General features: G+C 36.4%; 5 protein-coding genes across 7 annotated transcripts; 2 read left to right on the forward strand and 3 right to left on the reverse strand.

The window, feature by feature from the left end:
- Positions 1-7426: 7426 nt before the first annotated feature.
- LOC105975182 (uncharacterized protein At1g66480) lies at positions 7427-8802 on the forward strand. Its single transcript, XM_013000358.2, has one exon. It carries the CDS (start codon positions 8119-8121, stop codon positions 8662-8664), a length of 546 nt encoding a protein of 181 aa, XP_012855812.2. The 5' UTR covers positions 7427-8118; the 3' UTR covers positions 8665-8802.
- Positions 8803-13408: 4606 nt separating this feature from the next.
- Positions 13409-15258, reverse strand: LOC148768327 (uncharacterized). The gene has a single exon (XM_088821690.1). It carries the CDS (start codon positions 15046-15048, stop codon positions 13576-13578), a length of 1473 nt encoding a protein of 490 aa, XP_088677816.1. The 5' UTR covers positions 15049-15258; the 3' UTR covers positions 13409-13575.
- A 5-nt stretch (positions 15259-15263) lies between these two features.
- On the forward strand, positions 15264-16628 carry LOC148768328 (uncharacterized). The gene has a single exon (XM_088821099.1). It carries the CDS (start codon positions 15264-15266, stop codon positions 16626-16628), a length of 1365 nt encoding a protein of 454 aa, XP_088677225.1.
- Positions 16629-18205: 1577 nt separating this feature from the next.
- On the reverse strand, positions 18206-19622 carry LOC105973956 (uncharacterized). Its single transcript, XM_012999006.2, has one exon. The coding sequence runs from the start codon at positions 19512-19514 to the stop codon at positions 18339-18341; it is 1176 nt and encodes a 391-aa protein (XP_012854460.2). The 5' UTR covers positions 19515-19622; the 3' UTR covers positions 18206-18338.
- Positions 19623-20839: 1217 nt separating this feature from the next.
- LOC105973960 (protease Do-like 7) lies at positions 20840-26572 on the reverse strand. Of its 3 annotated transcripts, none has more exons than XM_012999009.2 (24): positions 26250-26570; positions 26091-26161; positions 25741-25875; positions 25551-25609; positions 25450-25486; positions 25226-25351; positions 25057-25137; positions 24904-24969; positions 24718-24774; positions 24579-24644; positions 24383-24490; positions 24225-24305; positions 24066-24115; positions 23795-23960; positions 23401-23670; positions 22921-23103; positions 22734-22836; positions 22443-22613; positions 22261-22340; positions 21927-22160; positions 21605-21820; positions 21339-21496; positions 21133-21244; positions 20840-21044 (listed from the first exon to the last, which is right to left on the reverse strand). In XM_012999009.2, exons 1-24 carry the CDS (start codon positions 26515-26517, stop codon positions 20868-20870), a joined length of 3075 nt encoding a protein of 1024 aa, XP_012854463.2. In that variant the 5' UTR covers positions 26518-26570; the 3' UTR covers positions 20840-20867. The 3 variants fall into 3 exon arrangements, 2 of the variants coding, with proteins under 2 accessions (XP_012854463.2, XP_088677817.1); XM_088821691.1 differs by having other exon boundaries at positions 25444-25486; XR_016033067.1 differs by lacking the exons at positions 20840-21044; positions 21133-21244 and having other exon boundaries at positions 21359-21496; positions 21605-21759; positions 25444-25486; positions 26250-26572.
- Positions 26573-26715: the final 143 nt, after the last annotated feature.

Below are 26715 nucleotides of genomic sequence, written 5' to 3' on the forward strand. Positions count from 1 at the left end.
TATATATATATGTTATTTTAATTAAAAATTCGCAATATAAACTTATTTTTGCAATGTTATGTGAACCTAATTTTTTTTTCGGAACACTACCGGTTCACGGTTCAGGGACCGGTTCACCGGTCAACGGGCCAATCTGGTTCATCAACGGGCCAGTTGGGGCGGAAAATCGGCCCATGGTCGTGTCTACCCATAACCACAAAGAAGCGTGACTTAAAAACACCGAAGCAAAAGCAAGATCGACTGGCGAGAGAGTTTCTGGAGAAAAACGGCGCCATTCGCATGCGAAAGGTGGAAATTCCATTCAAGGAGCTTGGAAAGCAAGAAGGGGTGGAATTGGACCCATATAAACTCAAGGTGCCTAGAACGCCGAAAAAGAAGAAGGAGCAGATAAAAAACGATAATGTGGATGACGAGCAATCAGTGGCGGTACTGCTAGGGGGGCAGTTGACCCCAAGAATTTTTTTTTAGATATTTTGCGTTATATTTTTTGAATATTACTTTTACCCCCCCTAAAGGTTTTGTAAATAAGTGTCTTAACCCTTAATTTTTTTGTTTATTCTCCATAATTTTATATAAAATATAGATGTATATCATATTCAATATAAAAATATAAAATAAAATGGTTAAAACTTGTACTATTTTAAATAAAATTTATGAATATTTACTTATCGATTCTTGATTTTTTTTATATCAATGTCTCTAAAAATAATATGAGACGCTGCCACGAATTCGAATCTCATTAAGTGCAATATATAATTAGAATAATTTAGATTTTTTTTGTCATGCTTGAAATATAATAAAATTATATATATATATATATATATATATATATGTGTGTGTGTGTGTGTGTGTATGTGTGTGTGTGTGTGTTATTTTAATTAAAAATTCTCAATATAAACTTATTTTTGCAATGTCTTGTGAACCTAAATATTTTTTCGGGCACTGCCGGTTCACGTTTCTGGAACCGGTTCAACGGTCAATGGGCCAGTCCGGTTCATCAACAGGCCGGTTCGGGCCGAAAACCGGCCCATGGTCGTGTCTACCCATAACCACAAAGAAGCGTAACTTAGAAACACCGAAGCAAAAGCAAGATCGACTGGCGAGAGAGTTTCTGGAGAAAGACGGCGACATTCGCAGGCGAAAGGTGAAAATTCCATTCAAGGAGCTCGGAAAGCAAGAAGGGATGGAATTGAACCCATATAAACCGAAGGTGCCTAGAACTCCGAAAAAGAAGAAGGAGCAGAGAAAGGACGAGAATGTGGATGACGAGCAGTCAGTGGCGGTACTACTAGGGGGCAGTTGAGCCCCAAGAAAGAAAAAAATTAGCTATTTTGACATTATATTTTTTGAATATTACTTTTATCCCCCAAAGGTTTTTTAAATATGTGTCTTAACCCTTGATTTTTTTTTGTTTTTTCTCCATAATTTTATATAAATTATAGATATATATCATATTCAATATAAAAATATAAATAAAATGGTTAAAATTTGTACTATTTAAAATAAAATTTATGAATATTTACTTATCGATCTTTGATTTTTTTATATCAATGTCTCTTAAAATAATATGAGACGGTGCCACGAATCCCATTAAGTGCAATATATTATTAGAATAATTTAGATTTTTTTTGTGATGCTTGAAATATGATAAAATTATATATATATGTGTGTGTGTGTGTGTGTGTGTGTGTGTGTGTGTGTGTGCGTGTGTGTTATTTTCTCAATATAAACTTAGTTTTGCAATATCTTGTGAACCTGAAATTTTTTCGGACCACTGCCCCGAATCCTGAAATTTTAGTTAGCCCTCCTACTTTCTAATCCTTTTTTCCGCCCCTACGAGCAGTCGAAGAAGGATTTGGAGGAGTACGAGAATCCACTGGGGGACTCACCGGGGGAATCTCCAGGGGACTCGTCGTCGCCGCAGGATGACAAGGTACGCATGTAGTTCATCAAATTTATTTTCTTGCCATTTTTTATTTATGTGAATTTGGTTGAATCTCACTTTAAACTCTTGAAATATAGTATTGGGGTACTTTGCACCTTTGAAATATAGTTTTGAGGCACTCTGTATACTAGAAAATTACTAATAGCACTCTTCATCCACGACATACAGTACAATAAATCATTCATAATGCACCTTGAATTGAACATTTAAAACTTAATGATGGTAATTTCAATTTTTATTGATTTTTTTCATTTCTAGGGTGCAAAATAAGAAATTCAATTGCTAGTTTCTTCTACCATTTAACATATATTCGAGTACACAAAATGCGAAAACAAAAACAAAAATCACAACGAATTACTAAAAAAGAAAACTATAATTTATTATCAAATAAAAACTTTTCTCATTAAATTATCCGACTGATGGATCTTTTATTCCAATTAGTGAAAATATTTGGTAAAAACTTTGGAAGAAAATATCATTTTCAAGTAACTTGATAATGAAATAGCTGAACAATTTTTTTTTTTTTTTTTTTTGTAAAATATTGTTTTTAAAAAAATATATATATATATTGATGAGATATATTTTTTTTATTTTTGCACTTTGTAGTTAAAAATGATAATAATGATTTGACACTCCATATCCTAAAAGAATACCACTAAAAATATTAAATAACTTGCATTAGCTTTGAAAATTCATTTGATGTGTATTATACATGATTTATTGTATTCCGAGAATACAAAATGCTATTAATTTGTTTTAAGGATGTAAAGTACCAAAATTCTACATTTCAAGGATGCAGACGTAATTTTTGGCGTATTTAATTAACTAAGAGCAACTCCAACGAGGTTATTAAATGGGTTATCAAACTCCATAACATTCATTTGACTCTCCAAATTTAAAAACTCTCTACTCCAATGGGGTTATTAAAATAGAGTTTTATTTTGATAACTCATCCATCCGGAAGTAAAAGTACATCCCAAATAAATAATTATCAAATATTCTCCTAAAAAATAGGAGCACGTGAAAAAAGAAAAACGTCAATAAGAATTGAGTTTTTTTTTTCTTTACGTAAAAATCTCAACAGAATAAAATTAAATTATCTACGTCTTCAACAAATTTCCACTGCAAAAACAAATCTCAAAAATATCTCACCAGAATATTTTTTCTCTCTAGAGCTTCAACAAAGTTCCACGGAAAAAAAGAATCTCAATGTATATATATTTTTTTTTCTGTTTTGAAAAGGTAAAAACTTGATTAATATTGATTTTGAGGATAATTTACCAGAAAAATCGGTTTGTATGGTTATTTAAAATGGATTAAAAAATAAATAATACATAAATAATCATAAATTTGTTTGATAATTATTTTTTGATACCTGTGATTGGAGTTCACTAGTTGTACATATTTATCAAAGTATAATACTGATTATCAAATGAGTATATATTTGATAACTCCATTTCATAACAATGGATTAGAATTTAGAGTTGCTCTAATGGGTGGAGGTTGAAGCATGCACAAGAAGGTGGTTGTGTAGTTTGAGCGAATTATAATTCTTATAGTAACAAAGAAATAATCAATGATTTTATTGGAAAAAGTTTAGAGAATGCGAATATGATGATTAGGAACAGTGGCGCGGATTACATTTTTCGAGGCGCAAATATGCATTAAAAACTTTCAACAAAATATAATATAAAGAATTGGCAACAATGATTGTTTAATTTAGTAACGAGTTTAAGATATTGTTAAATGGTGAATTTAAAATTTTGGGAATATTGTTACATGCATGGTGGACTTAAAATTTCGGGAGTTCGCAAGCAACGTCTTAGAAAAAAAAAGTTCCTATTTTTTTTTTTTTTTTTATAAAACTTGAAGATTTGTATTAATTTAAATTTTGTGTGGACTAAATAATGCAATTTGGATTGATTTAATATATATGGACTTTAGTCTCTCGTTTCACAATTTTTAAGTTCCTAATGTTACATGTTCGATTTATTTATTTTTTGTCTTTGTTTATTTCAATTAAGAATACTTAATTTTTTTTTTGGGTAAATCTCACTTTCTCCCTTGTACTTTAGTTCGGTATTACTTTACTCCATTCTACTCTTGATTGCATCGATTTGTCCCTTGTACTTGAAAAATTGTCTCAATGTGGCCCTCGCTGCTAGTTGTCAGACATTTGACATTAAAACCGTTTAATCTAAGCTCTGAACTTACGAAAACGCCACATCTCCTAGTTTAAATAATTATTAAAAAAAAGCAATAAAAAATAAAAATAAAATAAAAAATAAAATAATAAAATAATAAAAAAATTAAGACAACAACAAGAAAATATAGTACACGACGCCAGCCCAGCCACAATTTATTTTTCATTTTTTTTCATTTTTTTAATATTTATTTAAACTGGGAGAGGTGGTTTTTTTTTAATTTTCAGACTTCGATCAAATGGTGTTAAGGTCAAAAGTCTGAAAACTATTCAGACAATTTTTCAAGTATAAGAGGGCAAATCGATACAATCGATAGTAGAAAGTGATATTGAACCCACGTACAAAGGAGAAAGTGGAATTTAATCTTTCTTTATATATAAAACTAAATTATTAAAAATTATAGTAGAACCACAATAATACAAAAATCAATAAATTATATATATATATATATATATATATATATATATATATATATATATATATAATAGTGAAATAAATTAAAATTTAGAGGGGGGCCATGGCCCCCGTTCCTACATTGACTTCCTCACTGAAGAGAAAGTCCTTGATTTTAAATGTTGGGTGTTTTTTTATGGATTAGTAGCTAGTACTTAACGTGAAGTGAAATAACACAAGAATATATTAATATGAACAACCATTCCAAGTCAACCATATATGCTTCTAAACGATTCTTCTCTACTCTTCCTCTTCATAAATAGCTTCCTCTTCCTCCTCTGACTTGCAATTTGCCCTTTAATTTGCAACGGATACACACACACACACACACACACACATATACATATGAGGAAGAAAAACGACAAGAATAAGAACAACATGAAAGAGGCTAAATGGACGGAGCAAGAAGATCAGAAATTGATTGATAGTTGCTCGAAGATCACCCGTCTCTCTCTCTCTCTCTCTCTCTCTCTCTCTCTCTCTCTCTCTCTCTCTCTCTCTCTCTATATATATATATATATATATATATATATATATATATATATATATATATATATATTGAATGGACTAATTAATGATGTAATAATACGAGGGTTGTTTGCAAAAACCACCCTTGTGTAATCTCGAATAGCTGAAAAACACCTTGTGTTAACAAAATTAGCAAATACCCCCTATGAAAATTAGTCAAAGGCAACAAAGCCCCTGCTAGCCGAACGTGTGTAGCACGCGCGAAATGTGCGAATGGGTGTCTATTTTTTGACGTGAAAAGACTTAAATACCCTTTAAATTAGAAATTTAAAAAATTATAAATTCACCCCATAATTTTAATCAGGCCCAAAATGAAGTTCTCAAAATTTTCAATTCAATCCCTAATATTTTTAAAAAGCCATCTTCCCCAATCAACCCAAAACCACACCCCGAAACCAGAATTTTCTTCTCCACCACACACCTACAGCCATCAGTAGTTTCCCCCACCATCAAATAATCCATTACGAATCAACAAACAAAAGGAAAGCTGAAATTCAATTCAATCAAAAAAAGAATGCATTTACAGACCGTATATTTGTGTGTGTGTGTGTGTGTAAAACCCACCATTAGAGCACGTGGAGGGGAGCTTGAACAGACACAATAAACTTCTTCAGCCTCCTAACTCTAAACAATGGCCTCTTCCCTCGTTATCTTCCCCTCCGTCAGATCCACCAGTTCTTCTTTTCTTTTCTTTTCTTTTTTTTTTTCCTTTTTTTCTCTTTTCCTATTTTTCCCACAATACAAAGAGGCCAAATGAAATTTAACAACCAGAAAGTTGTGTTAAAACTAACAAGAGTTATCTTCCCTTTGTTCTTTGTTCTTGAGGTGGTCTGTCGTCTTCAACTCCATTACCGCTCTCAAAGTGAAATTTTTTCGAACTTTCCTTTTTTTTTTTCCCCGATTTTTTGTTTTCTAGTGTGGGGTATTTGGTTTGTTCTAACTAGGGGTGGCTTCGTCATTTCATGTAAGTCGACACCCAATTTAAATGTAAGGGGCAGTGTACTTTGTAAAACAAAATATAGGGAGGTTTTTGCTAATTTTTTTAAAATCACGGATCTTTTTGGGCATTCAAAATTACACAGGGGGTTTATATGCAATTAGCTCAATAATATGATGAATGCGAAGTGTAGGGGTGAAGTGGTACTGCGGGAAGAAGAAGCTAATTAGGCGACGCAACTTTGGCGGCGTAGATGAATAATATGATGAATGCGAAGTATTGCATGCGCTCCTTGGCGATCGGTATGCAAGCAAACAATTAACCCCTTATTTTTTAAATTTTACTTTTTAATAGTATTGAACTATGTGGAGATAATCTTTTTAAATTATACAATAATTGTTTTTAACTCGTATCGAGTCTTCGTCGTTGTATGTACAAGATTTAACTTGAAATTGAATTCTTAAAATCGTTTCACTCAAATCTTTACTTCCGCAAGCACACACACATATATTATATGTATGCATCGGGTTTTGATTTTAATTTGTGTCTTTGTGGCTCATATTTGTCACAAAAAAAACGTGCATTTTTTGTGGCCTGATTAATATATCTATCGGTTTTCGTATGGTTTAAGGTGGTCTCTGATAGCGGGGCGGCTGCCAGGTCGGACGGAGAATGAAGTAAATAAGTACTGGAATTCACACGTTCGGAGAAAGCTCAAAACTGCAGGCATCGATCCAAACAACCACCGCGTGGACCAAACCCTAATTATAACCTCGTCGTCATCCACCACTTATAAGAACCCTAATTGTATTGATCATGAGGATAATAATACTAAACCATTTGTCTCGATAAATAAATCACCGGAAAACTTGCCCGAATCTCGTCACTTGAATATGAATCTCACCATTGCATCTTCCTCTTCTTCATCTAGTTCTCGATATTCTCATTTCTTGAAAAGCGAAGAGGATAACGTCGAATTCGGGGCGGATATTGAAGCTCATGAAAACCAGGGAAAACCTACATTGGTTCTCTTCAAATGAATAACCTATATATGTGAATTTTTCGTGTTTTGTGATTGGCCAATAATTAAAGTATATATTAAATTAATGTCAAAATGTTACATATATTTGGACTTTGGAGGTACATGCATGTTTGAAAGTTGTTGATTGTTGCATATATGGTTGGAGTGTTTTTTTAAGGTTGTGTCTTCAAATTTCATTGCTGTTTTTGGCTATTTTTTTAATTTATTTTTCGCACTTTTACACTTGGAACTGTATAAAGATTGATTATTATTTAACAAAACTATGATAGTAAAATAACGTTGAAACTGCAGCGTTTGAGAAAATGATGAACTTTCAACTAACAAAACCGTGAGTATTTCTTTAAAAATACAAGATACTCTAAATCAAAATCAAAATATGTTGCCTCAAATAATAATAAATCTCATGAATTTTTCTCATATCTTCCTTTATAAACTCTTACCTAGACTTCCTCGTGGGGTTGAGAGTCAGATGCTACACCTGATAATATATACCGGCCACCGAATGTTTGTTAACTGTAACTGAGGTTTATAAATAACCATCCACATCCACTAAACACACATACACAAGTGTTCGCATGATTATGTCCAAAAGATTGAAAATTAATGCGGTCAACATGCCACATCAGCTTCGACTGACGGAACAACTAACTATCGGGGAGTTTTTGTAGCTTTTGATACTACAAGGGAGTGAACGCGACATTTTCGATAGTACAGGAATGCAAAATGTATTTACCCTAATTTTTATGTAAAAGGCACGAAAAAGACCTCTTCTTGTTTTTTTTTTCTTTTTTTCTTTTAAAAGCCACGTAACCAAAGATTATCCACTACTATATTTTGTAATCGTAGGATTCAGTTTTCCCACTTCACTATCATTCTTTAATTCTTTAGTGGCCCAGAAATCCCCACTGATTCAAACCCCAATTCTATGATTTTTTTCACATCCACATATATATATATATATACATAATTATCTCCACCTGTATGTATCTGTATCTCTACAGGAATATTTATGGGGAACGGCATCGGAGGGTCGAAGAAAAAGGCCAAGATTATGAAAGTCAACGGCGAGACTTTCAAGCTGAAGCTGCCGGCTACAGCCACGGACGTGCTGAAAGATTACCCGGCGGGTTACGTTCTGCTCGAATCGAAAACAGTGAAGAGATACGGTGTCCGGGCCCCCGAATTAGAGCCCGGGGAGGAAATTAGGCCCGGGAAGACTTACTTCCTGCTGGAGATGCCCAAATTTCCGGAGCCCCGAACGAGAAGGTCCAGATCCGTGGTGTATAGGAGCGGCGCCGAGGAGCGGCTTGATGGGTTGATGCTGAGGCGGCAAAAATCGTCGGCTCTTGAAATGGTTTCCGGTTCGGATTTGGGTTTGGGTTCGGGTACGGGTTCGGATTCGGTTCGGGTCAGGTTGAGGATACCGAAGGCCCAGATGGTGAAGATGATGAGAGAGAGTAAAGATGAAGGAGAGGTGACTGAGAGAATTATTGATCTTTGTTTGCAGAAATCTAGGAGTAGTAATAATGGATCACAATCTATCTTCAGCCATTGACGAAATGTTTTTATGTATGGTGTTTTTGTTTCATAAATACTGTGTGTGTGCGCTTTTTTTTTTTTTTTTTTTTTTTTTTTTATATCTCATCATTGTAAGTGTTTTTTCATAAAAAAATGTCCAGAAAATTGGGTGAAATTTCTTTTTTATTAAAAACATTAGTTGGGTGGATTTGTTAGCACTATTTTCGTTTCTGTGTGCATTTTTGCAATTTTTAGGAAAATTACGGTCACCTCACGAGGTAAAAGCAAAATTATCGATTTTTTTTTTTTTTTTTTATGTATCGATTACAATCACCCTTTCATCTATGAATCTTCTTATACGTTCATATTTGCGGTGTTAAATTTAGTAGAATCTTCTATATTACTTGTAATATGCTCCAGTTTGTACCTACTCGTGTTACCCCATTCGATATTCACATTTTGAAACAAGATGATCATAAGATGTGTCTCTTGACTTGTAAATATCAGATTGTGTCACATCGAAAACTGTATTTTTGCATAAAACGCGTATAAACTAGAGAACATTCTACGGAATCTAGAAGATTCTATTGAACTTGACATCATAAGAATGGAGGTGTAAAAAGATTTATAATTTATGAGTGATTGTAATTAGCCAAACACGAAGAATTTTTCATAACTTGACCATAATTAAAGCTACTAGTAATTTACCCCCAACTTCTTTTTTATTTGATTTCATTTTGGTTAAAGAGCAGTCAATCATTATCTGATAATTGACCAATACTAAGATAATCATTATTTTACTAGTTATATAATGAAGTGAAAATTATAGAATTATATATAAGTTTGACTTTTTTTTTAATATACATATTGCAGGCGTATTTGCAAACAAAACCACGCCTCATATTGGAATTTCTTCTTATATTAAAGTGCAATTTGAAGAATATTTACTTTAAGAAAACAATATTATAATTATTTAATTACGTTGACTTTGGTTAAGGATTGAGTGTTGGAAGAGGGACCCAATTAATTCAGTTATTTGCACGTTGCACCAAATACTTCTTCTTTCTTTTTGAATAAATCAAACAAAAAAACGTTAATAAAATAAATGTAAATATAATATATTTCGAAATAATGCCAAAATTAAATTGACGGATTTTAAAATCAGATCGGCCGTACGGTGGAGATCGACTTACTCCGGCAGAAGATTACCGTCGGAGTCGTACAAAATCCTGCCGGAAAAACTCAAGGGGCGGCACTTCTCCCCTTTAATAATCGTCTTCTTCCAAATAGCGCCGCCGTCTTCATCAAACCCTTCCGCTCCGCCGCCGCCGCCGTACACTTTTCTGAAAGAAACCATCTTCGACATCAAAACAGCCTTCCTGCTCAAGTTTCTTTCCACTTTCTTTACCACCGCCTTACATTTCTTACCTCTGATTGATCTCGCCCATTTTTTACACAGATCAAAACTTTCCATTTTTTTTTTACAAAGATTTAAATTATTATTATTTTTTTTATACGGTACAGAGATTTAATTTACTGAAATAGTCTCATCTTCTTATCACTGTAAATCTGTAATTAAATTGGATTATGTCAATATTTACCTAGAATCATATTATAAGGCTGTACTGATTTAATGTTTTTTCGAATGTGCCGTTGACTCGTTTTTTATTTGCTGGCTGAAATTAGTCAAACCTTTATTATTAATTTATATTCTATAATTGGTCATTTAAAATGATTTAATCCCACTTTGCTCTCTTGAAATAAAGTAGTTTAAAATTTTGGACCCTCGAAACACGATAAATCGTGCATAATGTAACCCGAATGAATTTTTTAAAGCTAATAAATGTAATTTAATATTTTTAGTGGTATTTTTTACGATGCCGAATATGAAATTAATTTTTATTTATTCATCATATCTTTTTTGAAACTAAAAAGTGCAAAAATAAAAATACATCTCATCAATATATTTCAAATAATTTTTTTTATCACAAAAAAATATTTTACGAAAAAAATAAATCTTTCGACTGTTTCGTTATCAAGTTATTTCAAAACCATATTTTCTTCCAAACATTTCAACCTCGTATTTACACCAATTACAATATAAGATTCATCACTCGAATAATTTAGTGATAAAAGTTTATTTTATTTTATTTTGTAAGAAAATATATTTGTTTTCAGTAATCCAGTGTAACTTTTATTTTTTAGTATTTGGTGCGCTTGAAATTAAATTGAAGGTTGAAGAAAATTACATTTTTTTTTATTTTTCACCCTCGAAATAAAATTAAAAAAACCAATAAAAAAAGAGATTGCCTTTATTATTCAATTCAATATACACCGTGAATAATTTATTGTATTTTGAGCATGTAAAATACTATTATTGTTTTTCAATGATGCAAAGTGCTAAAAGGCTCCATTTCGAAGGTGCAAAGTGAGATTAAGTGGGATTAAGCCTATTTAAAATGGTTATTTCTTGCTTTTGTGTTTGGAAAAAATCAGATTTTCACAAATAATTTCTAGTGTTTTGCAATGTTTCCATAACCGGACCAGCTATAGCACCGGACGACCATTTGGGTATGAGTTTATTCAGAACCGGACCGGCTATAGAATCGGACGACCATTTGGGTCATGGGTCTATAGGGTCGAACCGGTTCAACCGGGTTTTTGATTTTTTTTTTAATATATCATTATTTTATTTATTTTAATGTTTTAAAAATATTGTTTTCCACTTATTATTTTCACTTTTATCTACTTCACCTCATTTTTTTACTATATTTTAATGCTTATACTCTATATTTTTCCATTTTTTATTCTTCAAATCCGGCAATCGACCGCCCATATTCGATCACCCATGATCATAGCCGACAATCATTCGACCACTCATGACTAGATCCGGTCACCCACTACTAAGTCTGTGAATGTTCGCTCAAATCTAGCCACTAATAACCAATTCAACGGTGATTCGAGACGTTTTGGCTGAAAATCAGGTTCCTTAACTGACACGTCGGTTCTCGAATTTTATCTAATTGAACCGTTTTTTGGTCATTTGACCCCGGTTTTTAGTTTTTCATGTTTTAGATGTTAAACCGGACCGCTTTATCGCCGGATCACGGTCGAACAGGTCCGACCGGCCGATTCGGTCCGGTTCAAGCAACATTGATTTATTGTAATCTTTGACAACGATTAAAATTTATATTTTTCACTTGAAATAAGTCAGTAGACTCAAGTTATAAGCGTAGAACTAACTGTTGACTAGAATACATATTTTTGACTCGACTCGTTGGCTCAACCAGCGCTTGTGTTACATATCTTCGTCCTTCGACCACCAATTTTGCCGTCAGTTAATTTTGACCGACAAAGCCAAACTTTTTGGATCCTTAAATGACCCTCCTAACTTCCGGTATACCAACGTTAAATAGCAAAAATATTGACACAATCATGTTTTATATAATACATTAAGTTAGTTAAATAGGCCGAAAAATACGTCTGCATCCTTGAAATATGTAATTTTAGTACTTTACATCCTTAAAACAAAATTAATAGCATTTTGAATCATTGAAACACAATAAATCATGTATAGTACACATCAACTCTTATATATAAATAAAAGAAACGTTGGGCAAGCCTAAAAAACCCTAATGGTATTTCTGTGATTATTTATTTTTAATATTTTTCTCTACTTTCTCTACTAATTTTTTAACTATAATTTTCAACAATTATTAGTCTCCTATTTTTTTTCAATATATCTCAAATCATAAGAGATAAAGCTAGAAATTCGATTTGTTAAATCTTAATCTATTTATTTGGATTGTAAATCTTAATATGTAAGATTTAAAAAAACTAATGTTATATAAAATATGAATAATACTACATTATTTATTTTTACTATATTAGTGTACTATATTTTCTTATTACGTATTAAATTGATTCTTTTTTCACTGTTTAAATATTATCCCGTGCATCGCACGGGGGAAAAAATCCTAGTGAATTTTTAAAGCTAATGCAAGTAATTTAATATTTTTAGTGATATTATTTTAGAATGCGGAGTGTCAAATCATTATTATCCTTTTGAACTATAAAGTGCAAAAATAAAAATATATCTCATCAATATGTATATTTTTTTTACAAAATAATATTTTACAAACAAAAAAAAAACAAAAATTGTTCAGCTATTTATTTCATTATCAAGTTATTTGGAAATGATATTTTCTACCAAATATTTTCACTAATTGGAATAAAAGATCCATCAATCGGATAAGTTAGTGAGAAAAGTTTTTATTTGATAATAAATTATAGTCTTCTTTTTTAGTAATTCGTTGTGATTTTTGTTTTTCTTTTTGCATTTTGTGTGCTCGAATATATGTTAAGAGGTAGAAGAAACTAGCAATTTAATTTCTTATTTTGCACCCTAGAAATAAAAAAAAATCAATAAAAAATGATAGTACCCTCATTAAGTATTAAATATCCAATTTAAGGTGCATTATGAATGATTTATAGTATGTCAAGTATTAAATATCCAATTTAAGGTGCATTATGAATGATTTATAGTATGTCGTGGATGCAAAGTGCTATTAGTAATTATCTATGATGCAAAGTGCCTCAATACTATTTTTCAAAGGTGCAAGGTGCTCAATACTATATTTCAAGAGTGTAAAGTGAGATTAAACCAAATTCACATTAAAAAAAAATGAGTTTTTGCCATTTTACATCCTTGAATTATGGTCCATTGGCACTTTGCAAAATAAAATAAAATAAACAGTTTACAAAATACACAGTCATAGTTGTTTTACTTCAAAAATAGATCCCCATGCGTTGATGATTGAACACATAAGAAAAACAATGAACTTTAAGCATTAATTAAAACATTTAAGTTGGAGAAATTTAACAATAGTGATCTAACACATGTTAATAGAGATAACTAACCATTGCTAAATCCGGTGAGACGAAATAATTATAAAGTAGAAGATTCGCCGTTGCTAATAGAGAGAGAAGCATCGGCAGACGACGAGGGAAGGAACCACACTGGTGGTGGCACAATCCTCTTGATCTTGTCGGCTCCAGAGGCGGCGCGTGTGAGGCGAAGGGTGGAGGAGAATGTTCTTTTCTCAATGGGATAGTTATAGCACGGATAGAAATCCCGTTTTGCGTAATCAAACACCCCGATATCATGTCCACCAATTTTCGGATCATCGTCCCAATAATTCGGAGTATACTCTTTTGCATCGGTGAAGTAAATAGAATCCGGATTAATAAGTCCTCCTTCTTCTACTTTGATGGCAAACCCATGGTTGAGCCCGACGAACATGGCAAGCCCGTTTAACGAATCCTCCATGTACTTCAATTCCCGTTTCTCAATGTCGATTTCGTAAACGTCAAAAGATACAGTGTGGTAAGGAAAACCCGGGGGAGGGGGAGTATAATAGTGAGCTGGCTTACGATCGGCGACGTATCGACGGACGAGAAAGAGTTGATCGGTCTGCTCGCAGATTACGAGGCATTTCTTGGATCCGTACATTTCTTTGAGTTCGCACTCGTCCAATTTTCCGACGGAGCCAAATGGGTGGTTTTCTTCCTTGTCCGGATTCAAATAGCCGCGAAGAGGAATCATCTTCGGAGGGGAATGCGGGTCCCGCAGATCCCAAGCCTCGAGTTCCACGTATTCCGTAACGCAGAAGAAGAGTTTGCGTTTGGCGGAGTAGACAAAGTCCCGGTAGTTCCTTTCAAAAGTCTTGTCGTCGAGCTCGATGAAGGGTTTTCCGATCGGGGTCCACTCAGTGGGGCCGCTGCCACGGGGGGAGAGGCGGCAAAAAGCAAGCCTCTCGTTGAGATCGTAGCTCATCATAGCGATGCAGTCTTCGTCTTCATCGTCGGGGGAGCACGATAAGATGAGCTTTCTCATAGGTAAATAGAAATCTGGATCTTTCTTTTCCACCGGTAAGGACTCAATGGACGGTAGAATTATACGGTCGCACGTGAGGGGATTCCACAGAATTTGTCTGGCATTGAAATCTAAAGCAAGCCAGCCGTGTGAAGATCCAACGATGTTCGCAGGTGGCAATCTATTATTTTTTGTTTTCCTCTTTATCTTCACGACTCTGTTCTCTGCAACCATGTAAAAATTCCAACAGATTTCTTCCGTTTCTTTTTCCAAGGAAGGTGGTAGCACCAGCCATGGCGATGGCGGCGCCGCCGCCGCCGCAGCCGGCCATCTTGTTGTTGACACGTCATCACCACCACCACCACCCAACACATGTTTCTCCTCTTTGCGAGAAAACCGAATTGAAGACAACCCGACGAAACTCTCTTTACGAGTAAACCGAATTGTAGATCCGCCGCCGCCGGGAGGAATGAAACGGTACTGAGATCCGACACCGGCGGCAAATTCACCTCTCCATTGAACCAAACCTGCAATAGATAAAGCCATTTATTTGTTTCTGTATGCGCGGGCGACACTTGATTTTTAGAATTAGGTTTATGTATATATATATGTGTGTAACCCTAGGTAATTTGGGAAGCATTTATGTAGCCGTGTGGCTATCTTTGGAAAAGATGTAATGTAAACCCTAGAATGAAACCCTAGAATGGTTTATTTCACTTTTTCCCTTGAGACTAATAATTCGTCTATCCTTTCAGTGATTAATGGCGGCTTCATCCGTACTCCGTTTGGTTCAGTGGAAATGTGACGCCGCCGTAGTATCTGCAAATTGGCCCTCTCCAACGGTGGCCGTCGGATCTCGGATCCGTTTCTTTCCTCGTCGGTCGCAAATTGGGTCTTCAATTCGAATTTCGAATTCCGGATCTCCCTATTGGCCTTCTCCTCCAAAATCGGCGGCGGCGGTATCGAGTTCGCCGTGGCTGATGTTGCCGCCATCTTTTGATGAAGAAACTGAAAAAATTACGGCTTACAATTTCTACAGCATCGCCCAAGACAAAGTAGTCACTATCAAAAAACCTATGACGTTATCAGACGAATTGCTGGACGACGACGCGGCACTGGTCGGATCTTCGCACGGGTGGCTATGCCTATTCAACAGATCAACCACTTTCGACGATCTATTCCTCTATAACCCACTCACGCGCCGCCACATCGAACTCCCATCCGTCAACATCTACGGCGACAACATAGGTTTCCACAGCCACCACTCTCAGTGGGTGACCAGGGTCGTCATTTCCTCCTCCACCCCCGACGACCAAGACTGCCGCGCCCTCATGAATTACAACTATGCAAATCGATTGGCCTTCTGCTGCCCCGGCCACACCTCCGGCCATTGGACTCCCATCGGCGAACTACAACTAAAACTCGACGACCACGTTTACGAGAGGAACTACGAAGATTTCGTCTACTCCCCGAAACAAAACCTCTTCTACTGCGTCACCACTTTCGGCGATTTCGAGGCTTGGGATCTCCGGGACCCACATTCTCCAACCATGACTCCCGTCATCCTCTCGTCGGACAAAAACAACTACCCTCGCGCCGCCAGCTCCGAGGAGGAGCTGAATCTGAAAAAGTCGTGCGTCTCTAGGAAATACCTCGTCATAGACGAAGAAACCGACCAACTTTACCATGTGAGGCGTTTCGTCAAGGACACACTACTTCCGTTCGATATTCTCTACTATAACTACCCGAGCGACGAAGTCGACTACGAAGACAGTAATCCGTACAGGACTGTGGGTTTCGATGTACATAGAGTTGATCTTGAGAAAGGGGAGTTGAGTTACATGGATGGTGGCTCGTTGGACGGGCTCGCCATGTTTGTCGGCCCCAACTATTCGTTTGCATTGCGGGCCAGTGAATACCCGGAATTGAAGCCCGATTCTATTTATTTTACGGATGTTTTTAATCCGCCGTATTGGGATAACGGCATCTATGGCGGCCACGATGTAGGCATTTTCAACTACCGAGATCGAACCGTTTCGCCGTGCTATTATCCCGTTGACGAGGTTAGTGTACGAAGGATTGTTCCGTCTCCTGTTTGGTTCACTCCAACGACAACCCAACTTTAAGATTATTATTATTATTATTATTATTATTTTCTCTTATGTTTATCAAATATTCTTGGATTATTATTATGTTCTATTTTGTTTTTGCTTGTTTTTGGATAAATGAATGGGTGATTTGTTTGAGATTGTGGTTTTGTTTATCATAGTTTATTTTGTTTAATCATAAGATGTCAAAATTGAAAAAATATGATTATGACTTGAGATTAAAATTAAGGGTGAGTCAAGTTGATATGCACAAATTCACTTTTCAAATGAGAATATATACTCTTAACTAATATGCAAATCACAAAGATTAAGACAAAATTGAACGATAAATCTTCCCCATTGGCAAAAAGCATTTTGTAGGAGAATAATTAAATTCTAGTCTCAAATCCAATTTCAGCAAAAATATACTCCCTAAACAGCTCATACACACATGGTTTGCCGGAACATCGCGGTCGGTCGTTGCGGACACCGCAGTTCCAGTTCCATTGCTTGATCGCGACTGCGTCGCGGCCGAAACGGATAAATTATAATTAAAATGCAAAAAATTAGAATTAATGTCAAATAAGTTTTTATTATTAATATTAGAGTATAATAATATATAAACTATCATCAAAACTCCAATTTTAATTTTAGAACAATTTTTTAAACCTTGAGAAATAGAATTAAGGGTGAAAATGTAGGTTATAAAATTATCTCTTTACTTTAAGATAAATAAAAAACAATTTGGACTAAACTGCAAATTTTGAAAACTTAAAAAACCTACTCATAATCATGACACGTCATTCCCTAGCCCCACATCAAACTACATTTAAAGTGTTGGAGTTAATTGTAATTTTTTAAAACTTTTAGGGTTAGTTACAATCACCCCCTAAGATATGGTCAAATTACAAAAAAACCCTCTTATTTGGATAATTACATCTACCCTCAACTATGATTTTTTCTTACACCTCCATCCTTAATGAGTCAAATTCAACATAATCATTTAGATTCCGTGGAATGTGCTCTAGTTTGTATTCATTTTGTGTAAAAATACAGTTTCTGTTGCACCACAGTCTGATATATACAAGCCAAAAAAACACATCTTATGATCATCTTGCTTCAAAATGTGGAGCTCGAATTTGATAAAAGGGGTACAAAAGTGAGTGTATTTCATATAATCAAGAAGATTCCACTAGATTTGAAACCACAAGGGTGGACGTGTAAGAAAATTTATAGTTGAGGAGGCTTGTTGTAATTAACCAAACAGGAGGGGGTTTTCGTAATTTTACCATACCTAAGGGGTGGTTGTAATTTACCCAAATTTTAATATTAAAATTCTGGTTTTAGATCCTTAAATCGTCGTTGGAGACTTGAAAAAGTAAATTACGATGATTCATGCCGTTCCAGCCCGTTCTAGTACGCATGACAACCGCGACCATCCAATTTACCGCCATGTCCCGGTGTTCCGGCCGTTTTTTCTCGTTTGGCAACGTTTTTTTGTTGTGGAACTGTTTGGCTATGGTTTCCAGAACCGAGGCACCGTTCCCGTTTCGTTCCGACCATTCCACCGACACACATTCAAAAACTCACACTCACACATTCGTATATACACACACACACACATACCAATATTTATATTGCCACAAATCCAATAAGCCACTTCTTAAGATTATATCTCAATACATATTATGCAGACATATAGACACACTAAATCAAAAACCCAATCATACCCCTTTTATCGGCACACATCTACAAAAATTCAGAGGGCGAAGCCGCATCAGCCTTCCCCCCGTTATCGCTCAACCCGCCACCTGGATGCTGCTGCAAAACAACCTGAGGGGTCAGCGCCCCCAAACCATCGTGACCCGCCCCCCCGAAAAACTGACACAGAATCCGAGCCACCACCCCAAGAATCTGCAATTGGTTCTGGCAAGAATCGGCGTGCATTTGCATCATCTGCTTCTCGTGCTCCGTCTGCATTCCGACCAATCTCTCCCTCCACTCCATCTCTTCCTCCTCCCACTTCTCCTCGCGTTTCTTCCTTCTCCTCCTCTCCAGTTCGAGCTCTCTCTCCAACCGCGTACTTCTCTCCAGTTCCCTCTTCCTCCAATTCACCTGCAGTTCCTCCAATTCCATCTCCTTTGCCAAAACCCCTTCCTCCCTATCTTCGATCTGTTTCTTCATCCGCATTTCCCTCTCGTTGCTACCCGCTTCGTTCTCCATCGCTTCCGTCTCTTTACTCCACTCTCTCTCTCTACATCTCTCCTCTCTCCTCATAATCACATCCCTCAATTCCAAAACTTTAGCACCCACAATTCTTAATCTTTTCCCCTTTCTCCATTTCTTCCCCTCATTAAACCCTAATTCTTCATTCCCCTCTTTCGCCCCCCTTTCGCCCCCATCGCTCGCCCCCAAATCACCCCCCTCTTCCTCCTCCCCCTCCTCCTCCCCATCTTCTTCCTCCTCCTCCTCACACACTTCTTCATCATCCTCAATCTCCTCACTTCCCACATCATACCCCAAAATAGCCGAAATGCCCTCGTCGCCGAATTTCGCGCCGATCGATTTACCGGCGGTGTCGGAGAGCTCGATGTCGCCGAAGACTTGCTTGTACTTCAAGAAATTGACCCAGTGGATTTCGCCGTCGTCCCAATTGAAGTCGCTGTTGGAGATCCGGATCTTCTGCTTCACGCCCAGATACTGGTGGCGCATGTTCTGCACTTTGATTGACACGTCACGCCACGACCACTTGAAGGGGAACGTGATCGGGTCTTGGAGGTGGTGCTCGGAATTGACGTGGTCGGCGATTGGTCGGAACTTCTTCTCCCTGGTCTTTAGCTTCGGCAGCGTGCCGGAGTTGAGGAGGTCCGAGTACTTCGACAGCAGAGATTGTTCTTCCACCTCCGACCATTTTTTCCGCTTCATTTTTTTTCTCCGGCTAATTTTGGGGGAAGGAAATTTCTCGACGGCGGCAATTGAATTTGAAGGGATTTTCGGAGATGGAAGGAAGCTTGTCGGTCGATTCTCAGTCCACGACAACTCTTTTATCGGTTTACCCTTTGATTTATCATTTATTTACTTCTTGGCCCTCTAGCTTTTCATATATTCGATTTTAATCTGTTAAACATTTTCTATCGGGAAAATTAGAGTTTTGACCCCTCAAGTTTGCATTGATTCCACATTTGGTCCCTCATGTTCACGGAAAAAACATTTCGATAATTTAACACTTTTGGTCATTTTCGTCAATTTACTGTTAGTTCGTCAGTTAAGGTAGTGACAGACACACACTTGATTCCGTTAGTACTAACGAAAAATTGACGAAAATAACTAAAACTGTTGAATTTTTAAAACATGAGGGGTCAATTATATTTTTTGTGAACATGGGAGGCCAAATGTAAAATTGGTGCAAACTTGAGGGACGGACACTTTAATTTTCCCATTTTCTATAAAACCTCGGGGGATAAATTTTTGTTTTCAAAAAGATAATAATAATAAGGCTTAATCCCACTTTGGACCATTGAAATATACTATTTTGTCACTTTGCACCCTCGAAACAAATTAATAGCACTTTGCACTATCGAAACACAATATATGATGCATAGTGCACAGCCACATGAGTTTTTAAAGCTAATAAATGTAAGTTAATATTTTTATTAGTATTTCAACATTATATATTTTATCACAAAAAAATATTTTATCGGAAAATCATTATTTTTGGAAGGGATTTCGGAGATGGAAGGAAGCCCGTCGATCGATTCTCAGTGCACGACACTCTTTTATTGGTTTACCCTTTGATTTAAGATTTATTCGCTTCTTGTTCCTCTAGCTTTTCATACATTCTATTTTTATCTATTAAACATTTTCTATCAAACCTTGAAAAAAAACATTTACCAATAGTTAGCTATATCTGAAAATCATATTTTTCTTCCAAATATTTGTACCTCATTTTCCACAAATTACAATAGCATTAACCCTGAAGAGAAAGAGGAGTATATGTAATTTCCAAAATTTAGTAGGGGGTAACAGATGTAATTTTAATAAATCAATGGCATTCACTGATATTAACCCTCAAGAGAAAAAGGTTATTGTAAGAAAAAAAAAATTATAATTATATTTTTTATTACAACAAATGATAGCTACTGGTCTTAATTCTGTACAGAATAATCATCATCTAAACAAATGTTTTTATATATATATATATATGTATGTATATATATATATATATATATATATATATATATATATATATATATATATATACAGATTACACATTGATAATCAAACAATAGAACTTTCGAGAGCTTTAATTGTCGTTCGACGCCACATTGCAGTTTCAGGATCAAACCTCAGCTCCCACGTGGGCCAGTAGTGCAAATCCTGCTTCAGTGTAAGCACTCGAGGCTTCCCGCTCAAGTATATTGTGTTCAGACGAACAAACTCGCCGTGTTCAATTTCCTATTCCCAATTTTACTTTTATTAAAAAAAATCCGAAACGAAACCTTTTATTGCAAAATTAATAATTAAAGGGACATCATATACCTACCTTTGTAACAGCGGAAAATGCATCCAAATCTGGAGTCGGTTTCCCGTTTACTTGTACGATCCATTGCGTACCATACAAACCATACCGATTTCCAGGGCTCCCGTGACACCACCTGAATAAATAATAAACAATAAATAATAAATAATAAATAATAATTTAAACAAGGATATTATTAAGTAACTTTTCGACTCGCGAAAAAGCCTTACTTGACAACATATACACCATGCCCTACTTGGGGCAGAAATCCAAGAGCTCGAACGGCAGAATGAGTGTCCTGCACTACGCAACCACCCCAATTTATCATGCGTGTGGTCCCACTCCCATCCCTCACATCCGTTCCCACCGCTACTTCAATCTCACGGCCCTGAAAATACCGTACTAATTAATTAATTAATATAACAAACAAATAAATATATACAAGCCTAAATAAATTAAAATAGATTAAAAAAAAAAATTGATTGATAAAACAGACCTGACGGAAAATTGTGAGTGTGAGAACTCCGTTGGTTTGATTACAACGGTCTAATTGTTGGCAAGCGTCTTCGATGTGACGAAAGCATGTAACGGGATCTTTATTGATAGCCAAAAGCATGTCGCCTTGTTCGAGTACATTTTCAGCTTTCGATCCTGCCAAACAACCCTTAACCCTCAAAACCTGACGCCTAATTGGATCTTTATTAACCAGTGCCTGTTTTAATAATAAGAACTCACACCTCGATTTAAATTCCGATACTCATCTCAAAATCTATTATAGGAAATATTTGGGAATAATTATACAAAGAGATGTTGGTTACCTGGATCGAAGTGTCGCTCAGGCCAAAGCTACGAGCTTTAGAAAGCAAAGTCGGAAAAAGTTCAACCTCCAAAATTCTTATGAGCGGCATATTCCTTTTGATTCCGTTTACGAGACGAACGGGGCCGGTATCCGTGCCGGATACAATTTTGTCAAGGATCTGACTTATTGCGTAAATTGGAATACCTCGAACAAATTGATGCTGCCCTTCGGACGAACTAGAATTATATTTGACCTGCAGTTTGAATTACACCCTTTTAGACTATGTTTTTGCACGTAAAAAACAGATAACGAAAAACTCGAGAAGCGGAAACAAAAGAAGAAAAAGCACAAACGTAATTCGAAAAGCTTCCCCAAATAGCATGAACCCTTCCGAGCTCGTCCGCAAGTACACCAGAAAACTTACTACCGAAATCTGAAAAAAACGTATTGTGCATGAACAAGAATTAAATGGCAAATAAATTCAAATATATTATATATATATATATATAATAAAATATTGATTTCCGAGACTTGCCAGAATCGAGCTCGATTACTTCCATATTGGTCGCTCTGTATCTTGGAGAGTGGCTCGAGCCGATATCAAGAACAGCAGAAGGATCTGTGACAAAGGATTTTCTAGAAGTTGCTTGTAGACTTTTACTCAATCCCACTAGATATACAGAATCTCCACGACATAATGCAGGTTCTGAGTCGCGATTTCCAATTATTATTATTATTATTATTAATAAAAAAAAATCGATATAAAAAATGGGGATACTGTTAAAAAGAAGGATGCCTTCACTCATTGTTACTTATTTATTCGTACCAGGAAGAAGTTGGGCAGCTCGAACTAGAGAAGCACCGGGTCCAAGGGCAGAAGGGTCATACGCAACAAACGCAAAATTGTGTACAGGATGGAGAAAAACAACCTGTAGAGAAAAAAAGACAAATAAGTAGAGCGATTTTACATAAGTACCCCCAACAGTCGCCTCGGCTGAAGAAGATGCACGAACCTCGCCCGGAATTTCGATTGGATAGGCCGCAAAAGACAGCATTACATCAGATACGGATACAACTACAGTATTTTTATCTACTGCAATTAATCCCATATTTTGAGAGTGATAAACGATAACACCAGTTCCAGAAAAATGCTTCGAGTTCACACCATCGAGCATGCATGATAACGGCACATGAACCTGCAAATATAGGAAAACCAAAACTCTCCTTAGGCCTCGTTTGGACCCCACGGGATGTCCAATAAATAATCTTCCTAAAAAGCAAAATAGGCCATGATGATAAAAATAATATTTTCGGGTCGACTCAAAAAATTATTGGGTTTACCATATATCAAACAAACTCCAATTATTTAGTTAATCATGGCTAATCTGCCCTACCAAACGAGGCCTTAGAGTACTTGAAAATGAATCAAACAAAGAATCACTGGAAAAAAAAAAAAAAAAAAAAAAAAGAAAAAAAAAGAAGATTATAATTACCTCGAGCATAACTAGGGAAGGCTCGATCACACGCTCAGGTACTGCATTATCTCGATTATCTGTTTCTTGCCTAGGTTCTTGTAAGGAAAGGTCGTGTAATAAAATGCTAGCAGCAGACAAGTCCGCCACCCTATTGGTTAAGGGTGGTGATAGAAGCGGAGATTCTGGCGGCAAAGCTGGTCTTATAGTCCACAGCCCAGAACTATCATTACGAGTGTACAACTCAGGAGGGGTGTACCACTCGTGCCGATCGATTGTGACAATGGCGGACTACGGATAACAAGAAAATATTTTTTTATTAAGTCCTCCCGACTTTCTTTTGGAGATGTAATCAAAGTATATACAGACGAATATACGTATGTGTAATAATAGTCTAATAACAGAACAAGTGTACCTTTCTGCGGTGGCGATCCTTATAGCTTATATATTCCAACGGTACTCTTACACCCCTCGACAACTTAGACAACACGGAAACGAAATCTTCGAGTCTTGTTATGTCTTCACCGGCAAACTTCTTAATAACAGCATGGCGTGGAACACCAGCTCTCGATAGCAAATAACTGGCGGCAATTTTTACATAAACATAATTTGAAACGGAAAAAAAAGAAAAAGAAAAAAGAAAAACGGGACATTTTAGAATAAGACAAAAGTGAAATGCATCGTACCCCTGATCTGCAACATATACAAGACCACACTGGAAACGAAAATTCCTAGCCTGCATAAAAAAAATGGTTTGAGTTAATGGCAATAACGAAAATTAGCAAGTTATTGACCAGAAAAAATTCCGAAGAAGTAATTATAACGAATCGAAGAAAAACGACAACCTGTTGATATGAGAGAGGGTGTATTACAGCACCACCGACTTCAAGAAAATGATCGGGAGTAACAGAGTGCAAATCCTGAACCTGAAACACCTTATTGCTTAAATCGGATCTGTTTTAGAGGATCGAGTATATTTATACGTAATATAAAAGTAACATACGGTCAATGTCAGAGTCAAAGGTTTGCCTCCCCTTTCAATCTGGAGTTCGACGTTGCAGTCGACACTGTCGTCGAGCAAACTTTCCATCTTCAGAAATTGGGTAGTAAACTAAAGAAAGAATTCTTAACTGAAACTAATAAACACAAAATACAAAGACGAGCAATACTCTTAAAAATCAAGCACGTGTCGTGTGTACCTCTCCATTCAAGCAAACAAGCACATCACCTGGCTCCAAACGCTTATCAGCTGGGCCATACGGCACCTGATTACAAAATATCAAACGACTGTTATATATTTCCAGATAAGAGGTGAAATACCGATATAATTATACTCACCACAGAATCGACGACGAGCATTCCAGTTTCCGCAGGTGGAGAAGCATTTCGCACTATCTGATGATGCAGTGAAATGGCAACAACAACAACAAAAAAAAAACAAAAAAAAAAGGGCATCCGTGAGTCCCCGTTGATTGGTAATGCGTCGCATAAAATACGGAAATATCGAATGGTAGAGAGATATGCCTGTTCGGTTTTGCTTCTGAGGCCAAGTCGACGTGTCTCATCGAATCCTTTGTGGAGAAATGTAGCCTATATATAATAGATTAGTTAATCGAGGCCAATTCATGAAGACAAAACCATAAAAGAAAAGAAAAAAAGAAAAACAAACTAACACACCTGAAGTGTACCGCGAGGAATCGAGGCCTTATTTGTCATAGAGTCGTTTCCTATCTGCAAAATTGCCAAAGCCCTGACGACCTGAAATCCGAATTGATGCATTAATAATATTTCAACCAATTTTTTTTTATTATTAAAAAAAAATGATTCAGAAAATACGTCTGCTCACTCGTTCTAAAGGTAAGAAAAATGCTGAAGCGCCGGATGTCTTGCCCCCAGCATTCAAGGCAACTGCTCGACCTTGCCGGTCAATTACAGGAGACCCACTTGAACCACCTTTTGTTCCGGAAGCTGCCTATGTATTAATTAATCAAGAAGAAAAAAACACAAGGATTAATTAAGATTAATTAAGCTAACTAAAACTCATTTAAAAGCATATATACGAACGGTTACTTGTATGTAGAATGTGTTGAAGTCATTGTAGCCATCCCTGCATAAACGGCAAATTCGTCATCAACGTGATACGGAAATTTTAGTATCAAACGGAGACGTACTTTTTATAGCATGGAGCGTCTCTGTCCAAACGAGCAAGTGTGCCAGCCAAAATCGAGACCTGCAAATTCATAAAGCGAAAAACGAAAGACAAATCACTACTAGTGGCATATATCTACAGACGTTATAGTATCTCTATATACAATGGATTAGTACGTCACGAATTAACCATGATATTTGAACTATGCGTACCTTTTCTCCACTGTCGTTGCCGACAACCCGAATTTCAAGCCCCACACGAGCAGCCTCGGGGGCAAGAGGGATTTCCTCGTAGTCCAGAAACTGTACAGCGGATGGCTCGTAGCGGAAGAAGCCGAAATCGTGTACCTAGAGAGACCATTACCAAACAAAACTCAATCGAAAAATTTCGGAGTCGATCCTCATTCATACCAATTGATTCAATTTGATTAGTTCATAGGTTAAAATCATCATTCAAGAAACACATCAATGTATCATTCATCAACTGAGTTCCGAGTTAGTTCCTGGGTTGACTCATCATTCAAAGAACTCAAACTCAGTCTCCAAGATTATGAAAAACTCACAGGGTCTCTGTACAGTGGGTACACCGGAATCTCTTCGCGATTCACGAACATAGCTTCCGCCATCAACGGACCTGCAAAAAAAAAAAAAAAAAAAAAAAGTCAAACAAGGGTTGACGAGAAAAATCAAAGTGCCCATCATCATCATCGCCGCAGCCGAACCAGGTTTGACGACGTGGCGATTGGTGAGGATGATGCCGCGGTGCTTGTCAACCACGAATCCGGTGGCCTGGGATGCGCCGGCGGCCTCCGTGTCAAATGTCCGGCAGATGGTTGTGCGGAGCACGACGACGGAGGGAACCACCTTGCCGAGTGCGCACCGCCAATCCTCGGTGGTGGCGTAGTCGTCCGTTAATGGAGGGTCAGGCTCCATGCAGAAATTGTCGTCCGTCGTCCCCGCCAAAACCCCCTCCGATCCCAAACTCGACATTTTTTTTCGAATTTTTGCACTGTTTTTAAGTCAACGATTATTTTGACCAACAAGATAATTAGTAAAATATTATTGGATAATTGGGGTTTTGCAGCCTTTTAAATTTTCTATAATTAGTACAATATTAAGGGTAAATTTCACTTTTCCCTCTTGTTACGAAAAGAATTGAGATGAAAATAATGTGTATTCTTCTCAATA

This window comes from Erythranthe guttata, chromosome 8 (genome assembly GCF_056151865.1).
Source record: "Erythranthe guttata isolate IM_541 chromosome 8, IM_541, whole genome shotgun sequence".
Lineage (NCBI taxonomy): Eukaryota > Viridiplantae > Streptophyta > Magnoliopsida > Lamiales > Phrymaceae > Erythranthe > Erythranthe guttata.